This window comes from Natrix helvetica (genome assembly GCF_964273705.1).
Source record: "Natrix helvetica genome assembly, chromosome: 4".
In the NCBI taxonomy this organism is placed as follows: Eukaryota; Metazoa; Chordata; class Lepidosauria; order Squamata; family Natricidae; genus Natrix; species Natrix helvetica.
This window is the reverse complement of record NC_138550.1, coordinates 132,684,795-132,697,146: the sequence shown is the minus strand read 5'-3', so window position 1 is coordinate 132,697,146 and position 12,352 is coordinate 132,684,795. Positions and strand designations below refer to the sequence as shown.

Sequence of the window (12,352 nt, the reverse complement as noted above, 5' to 3'; positions counted from 1 at the left end):
CAAATAGCCGGATCTTCCATATTGTGTCTAATGGGGGATAATTTCAGTTATTTGTTCTTCAGGTCAGAATTGTGGGTTGATTTGTTTGATGATTCATTGATTTATTTTCATGGCTGTCTTTGATATTCTCAGGAGTTTTCTTCAACAGCTAAGTTCAAAGATGTTAATGTTCTTTCTATCCTGTTATTTTTAAAATGCCAACTTTTGCTTCCTTAGCGTGTCATGGGGAATATCATGAGTTGCATGATTCTGATCGTTATAGATATAGAGACTTCGTGGCATTTGAATTTTTTTTCCAAGGCTGATGCTATCCCCATTTCAATATCTTTATTCTCAGTTCTAAAGCTGAGGTAGCTGTTGCCATTAGTTTGGTATTCTTTATATTTAATTTCAGTCCATTTTTTCACTGTCTTCTTTTACCTTTAATATTGAGGCTTGCAAATCCCTTGCATTTTGGGATATTAGGTTAATGCCATCAGTATAATGTATGTTACATCATGACACTTTTCCAGGGCGCTGCTCTGGAGAGTCCAAAGAAGGGTTAAACACAGCCAATCTGCCCAGAACTGAATTGAAACTTTAAGCCACGCCTCTGGTGCCGACTCTCCCCAGATTTTTTCAATTCAGCTAGCCCAGTAGACGCGCTTTAAGATTTTCTCCAGTTCTAAGATTGATTCCTTGGACTCTCCAGAGGAAGAATAATTTTTTAAAACAGCATATTTAAGGATTTTTAGAGCAGGCTGGTGAGTTTAAATTTAAGTTTGTTTTTTTCCCTTTTTAATTGGGTTTTTCTCACCCTTTCGGCTCTCCTGGAGTCCGGGGCTTTGCTCTGGCTCCTAGAAGCCGCAGGCAGCTGTTGGGGGAAGCGTGTGGGTCGGAGTGCCGACGCCAGCGCTGTTGGGGCACCCCTACTGGGGGCCGATTCCCACTGGAAGCCCTCCGTTGCAGTTTGTGCTTCTAGCAAGTCAAATTGCTGCGTGGGCTCCCAGGGCAGCCATTTTGGCTTCTTCCCTCTTTAAATTTGGTGCGAAAAGCTCCGGTGAGTTCCGGCCGCCATTTTGGATTGCGCAATCTTCCGGCTTTACTTTTAAAAGTTTTTTGCCGCAGCTGCCTGGTGCCTGGCTCTTTGCAGGAGCCGCGTGGAGTCAGACTTGCCCGGTGTGACCGGCGACCTGGGCCCCAATCCAAGCAAGTGATAGCGGCGTGGGATTGTGGCCTGCTGGGTCGCCTCCTTTACTCTCCTGCAGGTGCTGGGAGCGAATTCTGCTCGCGCCTAAAAGATTCCAAGCTACTTCAGGCCTTGCAGTTTCTCTGTCTCCTCAGGAGCATCGTGCTGCGGTGGGCTTTCTGGAGGTGGTGAGTGGTGGTTTTCCCATCCCCCTACTGTCCCAACCAGTGATTGTTACCATGGCAGATCAGGCCCCTGAGACTTCTGAGGGTGTCTCTTCCAGAGCCCCTGTAAGACAGGCCGGGAAAGCTGCCAGGGAGGCCATTAGAGGGAGTAAGCCTTACTCCAGGCATGGCCCCAAGCAGGGCTCAGGCCTAGACAAAGATGCATTAAGGCGACAGAAGGCCTTAGAAAAACAGTCTTCCAAAGCCCAACAGCAGGCCCAATCTTCCCTTTCGGTGTCTCCTGGGGAGCCCTCCAGGGAAATTCCTCCAGCCCAGGGAGGCCCCATTTCTGATAGTGAAGAGGAAGGGGATTCCCTGGCTATGGCAACTTCTCCAGGCCATTCCATGGCTGATCAGGCTGATCTCTTTGCCTGTCCCTCTGATATGGAGGAGGGACCAGCTCCAATGGGGCCCTTAGCCCCTCAACAGCCGATCCCCGGGCCCACTCAAAGGGTTCGCCCCATTGAGGACCAAGGGCCTAACCTATCCACTGAAATGCAGGAAATAATTAACAGGGCCATTTCCCAGGGCATTGAGGCAGGCATGCGAAAAGGTGGCAAGCGCACTCGCAAGACCCACCATTTGCAACCCCAGGAGGATTCCAGAGAGATGACTCCTAGCCTTCCACCTCCGTCCCTGCATTCTTCAGTGGCCTCCGATGAGTCAGACTGGGAGGAAGAAGAGGAATTTCTTCCTAGGCAGGAAGCTGAATTCTCTGGGGATGAGGCAAGCCCCGCCAAAAAGCCGGCCTTTTCAGGCTTATTTAATTTGGATAATTTCAAAACCATTTTAGATAAGGCTAAGATCTCAACTCACATGGGGTCCACCCCCCCAGCTCAGGTGGTTGTAGACCCTGATTATCTATCTGGGGATCTCTTTGAGAAACCCATTTCGGTCCAGGAAATAGTTCCTGTACCCAAGATGTTCCTCAATTTAGTTCAAAGACAGTGGGCGCAGCCAGCTACCATGGCTACCCCCAGCAGCCATGACAAGAAGCTATATACGGTGGATGCCAGCCTGGAGGAGCTGCTCAAGCTCCCTCCTATCGATCCCCCTGTAGCGGCTCTTACCTCCTCTTCTGTGCTCCCTCCTGACCTGTTGGAGGGGCTCAAGGCTGAGGACAAGAGAACCGAAACTGCTTGTCACAAGACCCATCAGACAGCTGCATGGGCCATTAAGTCCTCCGCTTCAGCCTCCCTTTTCTCCAGGGCGGCTCTCCTGTGGCTGAGGCAGTTGTTGAGGAAGATACCTGCCAAGGACGTTAAAGTCAGGCAGGATATCAATAAAATCATGGCAGTCACAGAGTACACTGCTGATGCCACTCTGAATGCTGCTAAGTTTGCCTCGCGTGCCCTAGCGTCTAATGTTACTTCCAGACGCCTCCTGTGGCTTAGGCACTGGAATGTGGATATGCGCTCCAAATGGAAGCTTGTTACTGCCCCCTTTAAAGGGGACAAGCTGTTTGGTGAGGTCCTTGATCCAGTCCTTGTGGAAAACAAGGACAAAAAGAAAGTGATGCCATCAGTCACCAAAAGCCTGATCGTAAAGGTCCTGGCTCTTACAGGAGGCAGGCCTTTCGGAACAATGAGCCCTCCACCAGCTCCGCCCCCTATCATCGGGCGTATCCCCAGCAGGGTGAGCGGTCTCAGGACCGTCAGTCCTTCGAGACAGAGGTCGCCAGCAGCCCTTCTCCAAGCGGCCATTTCGGGGGGGCTCCGGCTCCCGACCCTTTAGGAGGTATAAATGACCATCACAGGTCAGCTCCCATAGGAGGGCGGTTGCAGTTGTTCCACGCCAAATGGGAGCAGACCACGTCGGACCAGTGGGTTCTTCAAACGGTCCGCATGGGTCTCACTTTAGAATTCTGGTCCCCCCCTCCCCGCCACTTCTTCCGGTGTCCAGTTCCCTCAGGGTTAGTCAAAAGATCCCTCACGGAACAGGAGATAAGGCACCTCAAGGAGATCAGGGCCATAGAACCTGTCCCAGCAGGCCAGGAAGGAAGAGGGTTTTACTCCATCCTGTTTCTGGTCCCCAAAAACTCAGGAGGGTGGAGGGGGATATTAGATCTAAAGAGGTTCAATCACCACGTGACATATCGCAGGTCAAGATGCAGTCCCTCCAGTCCATCTTGGGGTGCATCAGGCCAGGCGATATACTAACGTCCATAGACCTCAAAGAGGCCTACCTCCACATCCCTATCCGCAAAGCCCACCGCAAGTTCCCGAGGTTCTCTTACGCGGGCCTCCATTACCAGTACCGGGCAATGCCATTCGGCCTGTCATCGGCGCCCAGGACATTCACAAGGTTCTCGCAGCCATGGCGGCTTTTCTACGGTCACGTCCGGTCAGACTCCACTGCCTGTCAATCGTGCCTTGGGCGAGACTTCACTCCCGTCCCCTTCAGTGGCTCCTGCTCCCATATCAAAGAACAAACGAAAGCAGCTCAACAAGACTGATTCCAGTTCCAGCAGAGGTACGTCGCTCTCTAAAGTGGTGGTTGTCTCCGGCCCTGTTAAAGGGGTCGCCATTCAAGGAGCCAGTCAGGCTCACCATCACAACGGATGCCAGCCTGTTCGGTTGGGGGGCCCACTGCCACAACCAGCTCGCACAGGGCAGGTGGTCCCCTTCCGAAGCCGCTCACAGCATCAACTGGCTGGAGCTGAGGGCAGTCAGGCTTGCGCTGAAGCGCTTCCAGAGCACCGTTCAGGGCCACCACGTGCGCATCATGACAGACAATGTCGCCACCAAGGCGCACATCAATCGACGGGGGAACGCGCTCCAGATCCCTGATGAAGGAGGCGGAGCTCTTGGGTCGATGGGCGGAGAGGTATCTCCTTTCTCTTCAGGCGGAGCACATCTCGGGCACGAGCAACACCCAGGCGGACTGGCTGAGCAGATCCACAGTCGACCACTCGGAGTGGCGTCTACATCCACTGCTGTTCCAGCAACTGTCCCAGAGGTTCGGCCTCCCGCTGGTGGACCTGTTCGCCACTGCGGCCAACGCGCATCTTCCGCGGTTCTTCACAAGGTTCCACGACCCGAGGGCGGAAGGAGTCAACGCGCTGCACGGCCCGTGGCCGAAAGGTCTGCTTTATGCTTTCCCCCCGCTACCTCTTCTTCCCAGAGTCATCAGGAAGATCCTAGCAGAGGAGGCGGAGGTGCTGCTGGTAGCACCGTACTGGCCCAGGAGAACCTGGTTTGCAGACTTGGTGAGTCTTTCGATCACACCACCGTGGCGGATTCCTCCACAGGACATCTCTCTCAGCCAGGGGGCCCTTCAACATCCAGAACCCCAGTGGCTGCAGCTGGCCGTCTGGCACTTGAGAGGGATCTCCTAAGCAGAGGCAAGTTGTCAGACAAGGTGATTGGCACCATCCAAGCGTCACGACGGCAGTCCACGACGCGCATCTACGACGCCACTTGGAAATCCTTCGCCAGCTGGTGCACGGCTCATGGTACGTCTGCGCCCCTTGCTTCGGTTCCTGTCATCCTGGACTTCCTGCAGGAAGGTTTGGACAAGGGCCTGGCACCTAACACCCTGAGGCGCCAGGCGGCAGCCCTGTCAACCATCCTCTCAGTTGAGGGCTACGCATCTCTTGGCCGGAATCCGACCATCCGCAGTTTCCTCGGGAACGACCAACCTGAGACCCCCAGTGGTCCACAGATACCCATCTTGGGATCTCAATGTAGTGTTGCGGTCCCTCATCGGGCCCCCGTTTGAGCCCATTAAGACAGCCAGTCTCAGACACCTCACATTCAAGACGGTTTTTCTGGTCGCTATCACGTCTGCTCGTCGCATATCGGAACTGGCTGCCTTGTCAGTCAGAGAGGACTTGTGTCTCATTCGTAACGACAGAGTAATCCTGAGGCTGGACCCTTCCTTCATTCCGAAGGTCAATTCCTGGTTTCATCGGGCGCAGGAGGTGGTCCTTCCGGATTTTTGTCCGCATCCTCGGCACCCGAGGGAAAAGCGCTGGCACATGCTGGATGTGCGCAGGACTATTCGCAGATACATCAAGCGCACGGCCAGTTTTCGGAAATCCGAATCTCTATTCGTCTCCTTTCAACCAGCTTCTCAAGGCAAGAAGGTCTCTTCATCTACCATCGGCGGATGGCTGCGAGCCTGCATTGCGCTTGCCCACGTTTTACAGTCCGTTCCTGTGCCTCGCAATATCACAGCACATTCGACTAGAAGCGCCGCCACCACAGCTGCCTGGTCTACACAGGCACCGATTGAAGAGATCTGCAAGGCGGCCACCTGGACTTCTCTGTCTCCATTTGTCCGAAATTACAAACTGGACAGTTTTGCATCGGCGGAAGGGGCCTTTGGGAGGCGTGTTCTTCAGGGCATCCATACCAGCGGAGCGACCCTGATGGCTGAGCCTTCCCGCCCTAGTGACAGTTAGCTTGGGCATGTCCCTTCTTTGGACTCTCCAGAGCAGCGCCCTGGAAAATGACCATTGTCTTACCTGAAGGGTCCTTTTCAGGGCGCTGCAACGGAGAGTCCACCCCGCCCTGGGGTCTATTCTCCGCTGGTGTTTGTGAAGTCACAGTGTTGTTTGTTGTTTCTGTTATTGTTGTTGGACTATTTTTGACTTGTTCCATATTAGACTTCCAGTTGAAGTTTCAGCGCGCAACTGTTCCACGTCTTCATTGAATAAATCTGGGGAGAGTCGGCACCAGAGGCGTGGCTTAAAGTTTCAATTCAGTTCTGGGCAGATTGGCTGTGTTTAACCCTTCTTTGGACTCTCCGTTGCAGCGCCCTGAAAAGGACCCTTCAGGTAAGACAATGGTCATTCTATTTGATCTGTCCTGCATAATCATGAAAACCATTAATCATTAGTTCAGTTTTTCTATTTTATGGAAAAAGTAAGGGTTTTTCACTCAACAATAAACATTATGTTTTCTCTCTGAAAAAAGAAGTCAGTTTGGCTATCTTGGCAAGTTTCATGTTCACCAATTATTCTGATGATTCTTTTGCAATTGTTTGTCCATCATCCCCAACAGAAAGACCTCTGGACTCAATATTATATTGATCTCTTGGAAAAATTTCCTTTCTTTAGATTTTCCTTTATTTTCTTCAGATAGAAGTCATTCCTTTTATACAAAGTTGGAATAATATTGATGAAATGCTTTTTGTTAGGCTTTTTTGTATTAGTGATATTCACTAATTCAGTATCTCCCTCTTGTAATTTCAAAATCATTTTCTTCTCTTTTTCTTTTCGTAATTTATGTCTGGTTTCCCTGGTTTGTTTGCAAACTCACCATGTTTTTCCTTTACATAATTCATTTTATTTCAATTTCTCTTATATTAATATAGATAATTGTCATTGTAAAAGCTTAATTTTTTGCAAAATACTTACCTTTTCTGGGTAAGGTATAGGTAGTCCTCAATTTAGGACCGTTTACTTAATGACAATTTGAATTAATGATAGCCTCTGAAAAGATAGAAATTTTGGTTGTAAGTTGGTTATCTGTAGTCTCCATCTAAAAGAACCAGATTTCGTTTTATAAACCAATCTCATAGGATTATGATTCAAAGGATTTTTAGTAGTATCTCTACTTTAGAAAACTTAGTGGCCAAATTCTTTGAAATCCAAATCATGTATAGGAACTCATTATTACTTCAAATTTTACATGGTACTTTCCTTGGAAAATAGTGATTTTTTCTTTATTCAGTTTGGCTATCAAAATAACATGTACAGATAGGTCATGTATCTCTCCCCCACCGCCCCCTCCCCCCAATTATATTAGGTAGCACGAGGTGTTCATGCATATGACTGGAGAGTGTTGCTTTGTTTTCATGGAAAAAGGTTTTTTTAAAAAAATAAAGTGTAAGTTTATTTTAAGAGTACACCCAACAGTATCTGTGTATCCTCCTCTAAACACTCCGAAATCTTTCAGCTAATTTTTGGTAAGAATGGGTCTGGGGTTCCATGGACTTTAGCTAACTGATAGGGCTGAATTTATAATAACAGTTGTATTAGGTGTAGTATACAGGTAGTCTGTGGGTTACAACTACTCATTCAGTGACTGTTCAAAGTTACAGTGGCACTCAGTGAGGGTACTTATGACTGGTCCTCAAAGCTCCAGCTGTTGCAGCATAATGAAACATTGAGCACTGAACAGCTGGTTTCTCTTTCACAGTAGAACTTTGTTTTCTTCACTTCATTCATTGCTTTCAGTTGCTCATTCTGTGCTGTAAGTCCCCAAGTGTCTGCTGTAGATTTTGGAGGTGGGAGGGAAATATTTTATGACATATTGTGGATAATAGATGATTGAAACAATATTCTTTTATAGGAGACATTGAGAAAAAATACTGCTTAGGTGTGAGTCCACTATGTGATCGACAGACAGAAACAGTTGCCAACATCCAGATTGGTAATTACTGATTTATGTGGAAAATAGTCATACTTTTTATTAATATATAATACAGATCTAGAAATGAATTGTCGGAATAATTTAAAAACATTTTTTTCTTTTATTGCAGTGTATTTAATGTTCTTTGAATTATGCTCATTGACTTTAAAGTTTCTGTGTTCATGAAACAGGATTTATTTTATCTAACCTTTATAATTTGCCTGAAATACTGTTAAATTGCTTTTTGAAATGAGCTTAAAATTTCAGTCTAATTTTGATTTGATACATATTTATAGTGAAGTTTGAAATTTATAAATGAGAAAACAAGACTTTACAACAACAGCTCAGCCAAATTTAAACCAATTTCTTTATTAATACTTTACATTTGTGTTATAGAAATGAAATATTTTTATTATTATTTTTTCCTAATATAAAATACAAATAGAAATAAAGACATTGGATAAAAGGGTGGGGAAGGGAAAATAAATGTTTTGGTAGGTTTGCATGCTCCATTCTGAGCTTCATGGTTTAAATTAATCATAATATGTGTTTGGTGCCCAACTTCAACATACTATGATACAAACTACAATTATATTTAGATTCCAGCCATAAATTGGAAACTTCTTTCTAGTTACATAGTTCGAGAATGACTGTTATTTGCAATTAATAGTTATCTATCTCAATCATGATGACTTTGATGTTGTGCTATATCTTAGGGAAGAGCCTCATCAAGGCTCTGCTTTAATCTAAATATTGGGTGCACCTATTGATCTGAATGTATGTAATCTGTGGCCAGTTTGTACAATAAGGCATGTTGTAAAGTAAAACTAACTTCATAGAAAGAATGATAAAACTGTTTCTCAAGGACTATATCATTATATTTACAAATTTATTTTATTCACCGTATACATTTCATTTGTTCAGTAATATGCAGATGCTGTGCAGTACAATAAAAACCATGAAATACTGATCTATTCTTAAAATGTAGAGTGTTGTGGAGTAGGATTTTTTGATATTCAAGTGATAACTTCTTTTTTCTTTCTAGGTTTCATGACCTATTTGGTGGAACCATTATTTGCAGAATGGGCTCGTTTTTCAAACACCAAGCTGTCTCAAACTATGCTTGGCCACATGGGACTGAATAAAGCTAGTTGGAAAGGTATTCAGAGAGAACAATCTAGCAGCGGTGATGATACCGATGCGGCATGTGAGGAAACAGACTCTGATGTAGTACCTCAGGAACACCAATTATCCTGACCTTAGGATCTGCTTAACAAACTGCTCTTGCTTGGTACCTGCAGACCAGAGTTGGAGGATAAAATTCTGTCTTGACTGCCAAGGTTTCAGTGTAAACAATGCCAGCATTATTTATTTCCAATTGTTTCCTTTGAGAAATCATTTGAAACTGGTTTTCAGTTACAAGACCTGAATACAGAGCAATATGCATATGCCTCGGTTGGCTTCTGCATGGAACCTTGAATATGCAACCCTGAGAAAGAATATAAGTCTTGACAGGGAAAATTCAAGATTTGTTATGTGCCACATTATTTGGTTTTTTTAAAAGGAGATTTGACATAAGGCCTTCAAAACTGCCACATGACATGGATGATTCTCTCTTCCTGGAATTTAGCAGGACTCCATTCAATCCTTGTCCAAAATGTGGAAATGTGAAGTGCCCATACTTGGCTGCCTTGGGCAAGAACTGATGTTTACACACAGACTTGGAAACTGTAGATTCAAAAATAACCTTTCTGCATGGCTGTGAAAGAACCACTGTTTTTTTTTTAAATTATCAAATCTGAAACTGCAGCTCATTTTTCTCTTAGTAAGAGAAGTCCGCCGTGGGTTACAAATTTGGCTGTGCGTTAGGAATTGAACATTTAACATAAAGCACAGCCATGTTTTACTCCAGAGTATTGGAATGCAATATAGCAAGCAGAAATACTTCTGAATTTTGGGAAGGGAGGTGGGATGGAGGCGAGGAAGATCTTCAAATTATGTTAAGATTCTATGGTGAAAACATTTGCATGTTGTTTTTGCTATTGTACACTTGAACTGCACATGCAACAAAAAGGTGGAATGACTACCAGAAACAGCTCAGGGTATTGCCAGTCTGAAATAAAGTGGGATGGAAAGCATGTCCTTCATAACAAGGGTACAAAATGCCCCTTACGCTGCAGTGTGTGTGTGTGACTGAGTGAGTGAGTGAGTGAGTGAGTGTGAGTGTGTGAGTGAGATAGAGATAGAGAATATGAGTACTTGGTGGGATTGGGAAAAAAGGGGAAAATGGAAAGGACTCAAAAGGCATTTTTTAATTTATTCTTTTTAGAATGTGATATTTTCATGAGCAGCCACGGGGGGAGGGGAACTGATAGGTTGTTACAGCTGCCTTAAACTATGCACAAAGCTAAGTGACCAAATTTTGTTGATTGAAAAAGTGCATTGTTTACTTATTCCCTCCCTCTACTGAAATGTTACCCATCCTGGGTTTTTTTGATGTGAAAAGAAGAAATGTTTTTAAGGACAAATTTTAAGGACTAATTTTTAATCTTCAAGCATTCCTTTTTTTGTAACTTTTAAGTTTCAAGTACTGTAAGCACAACTGTAATCTATTTTGAGAAACTGGTGCTTTAATTTTGTTCATTTGTATTTTCCTTGTTTTTACTGTAAAGACTGTTTTGTTCTGTTTACAATTTGCAACAGCCATTTTTGGGAGAGAGCTTCAGTGTAAAGCCATTTCTTAAAGGCTTTGCCATCCTCATGTTAATGTGCCTGTTGCTGTTAATCTTTGATTAATAATAAAAACTTTTCACATTATCTGAAGTCTAGTTTGAAAGGTGGAGAAATAATCAAGATCACGTTAATCAGAGAATTTATTTCTTAGTGGCTTTGGACTCTTAAGAGCTGCTTGTTTTGTAGATGTTTTCTTTGTGGATCCTACGCAGCAAATATACAGTACTTGAACCAAACTATTCAAGGAAAATCTTTAGTGGGAAGCATACCCCAGGGCCCAAATTCCTAGGTGTGGTTTCAGTTATCTCCTCAGTCTCTTTTCAACTACAGAATCTGTGCCAGGAGCCTTTTCTCTCAACTCAGGTGCACTATAGGTGTTTCAGGGGTAGGAATATTGAGAGGGGAAGATCCGGTTCTATGCCATCATTAGCCATGAAAGCTTACTAGGTGATTTTGGGACAGTCACTCTTCAGCAGCCCAAACTTCGAGGATTGCTGTTATGGGAAACTAAGAAGTCTCGTATTGCAACAAGTCATAACCCTATAAAAAGCTACCAGTAGTTTGTCTTGAGGGGTTTTTTTTCTTCATTTTTCATTATTTCTGAGTTTGCTTTTCTAATCACAAATTAATTTTTCTGGTATCTTTGTAGTTATGGACTTTGATTAGAAGGTGAGGCTATAGTGCTCATTTGGTAATTCTACGGCCTTTTCTTGGGGAGCCTAACACTAAGGCTGTGAAATAACCTTTTTTGCAAATATATTAATATGGTGGCCAAATCCTATCCATTGATGGGTGTTCCTTGTCTCTCATATGCCTTAGGAAATGGTACATTGGCATTGTTTGCCTACAAATCAGGCCCACCAAAGCTGAGGATTTTAAGACTAGTGCTAGTAGATATACAAAATTTAAAAAAAAAACATTTGCTATCAACAGCTGTGGTCCCACTTAGTTTCTTCAGTTCCAAATTATTTATGAAACTTGGCACTGGGCACAAAAATCTGGTTAGAAAGAAGGGATAAAAGCAGTTTCAACTCTATTCGGTGGGTTCAACTTGAGAGTGCCCCATAATTTCTATTGGTTGAAATGCAGCCATCTTTTATTCTCCTCTGCTCGTCATTAAGTACACTACTAAAATTTTGTGCTTTGCCTGGTCTTTGAAAAAGAATTATAGACTCAATTGCATCTAGATGATGTCCAAAACCTGCCTTTCTGTTCTTCAGATTTTTACTCTTGGCACTGTTTTAATTTCCCCAACCTTTTGGCAGATTCCAAACCTTGTGACCATAGCTTTCTACTATGACTGCTATCTCATTAGCAATGGCCTCCTTTCTGGTGTTTCTGGGGTACTTGTTTTCTTCAGTCTTAAGTGTTTCTGATTTCACTCTGAGACCTGCTAATAGTCATGACGCAATGATGATTCTTCCAAGTTGTATTAGCCATCAGAGACAGTACAGAAAACTTCAGGCTCACTTGTGGTCTTGAGCAAAACCTCAGCACTATTCAGCAATCTTGATGTGGATTTCATTCCAGTCTTTTAATGTGATCTGTCCCTTTCTTTGCTGTTGTATAATACCAATGGTACCATCTCTATAGTGCAGGATCTTTTAGAGACACAACATCTATCCTGGCTTTTGAATACATCAAATTAATTATCAATCATAATTGGATAAATCTGCTTCAGAAACCACATTTTCCCTGCTTCCAGTCATCTAGGGTATGACCATTCTTTCTCTGAATAAAATACACTTCATGCAGAACAGATTTTTCATACATTAAACATTAGGCTTTGAGATTCATTAGTCTCTTTGTTTACTCAATCTGATATTCAAAATGGCTAATTCTACCGTAATATGCTAACATTGTTACAG

The 12,352-nt window shown here is 44.3% G+C and overlaps 1 protein-coding gene across 4 annotated transcripts in view; it reads left to right on the top strand.

The window, feature by feature from the left end:
- Window positions 1-12,352, top strand: part of PDE7A (phosphodiesterase 7A) — a 559,958-nt gene that overhangs the window by 43,064 nt on the left and 504,542 nt on the right. For 2 of the 4 annotated variants that reach the window (XR_014175326.1, XR_014175327.1), the window contains exons 12-13: window positions 7,692-7,772; window positions 8,797-10,013. Coding sequence is in view for 2 of the 4 variants with exons in the window: in XM_081952405.1 (XP_081808531.1) it covers window positions 7,692-7,772; window positions 8,797-9,008 (293 nt within the window). In the remaining 2 variants the exon portion in view is untranslated. Of the gene's footprint in view, window positions 1-7,691; window positions 7,773-8,796; window positions 10,569-12,352 lie in introns of those variants that run through there. The other 2 variants (XM_081952405.1, XM_081952406.1) reach the window with 1 other exon arrangement.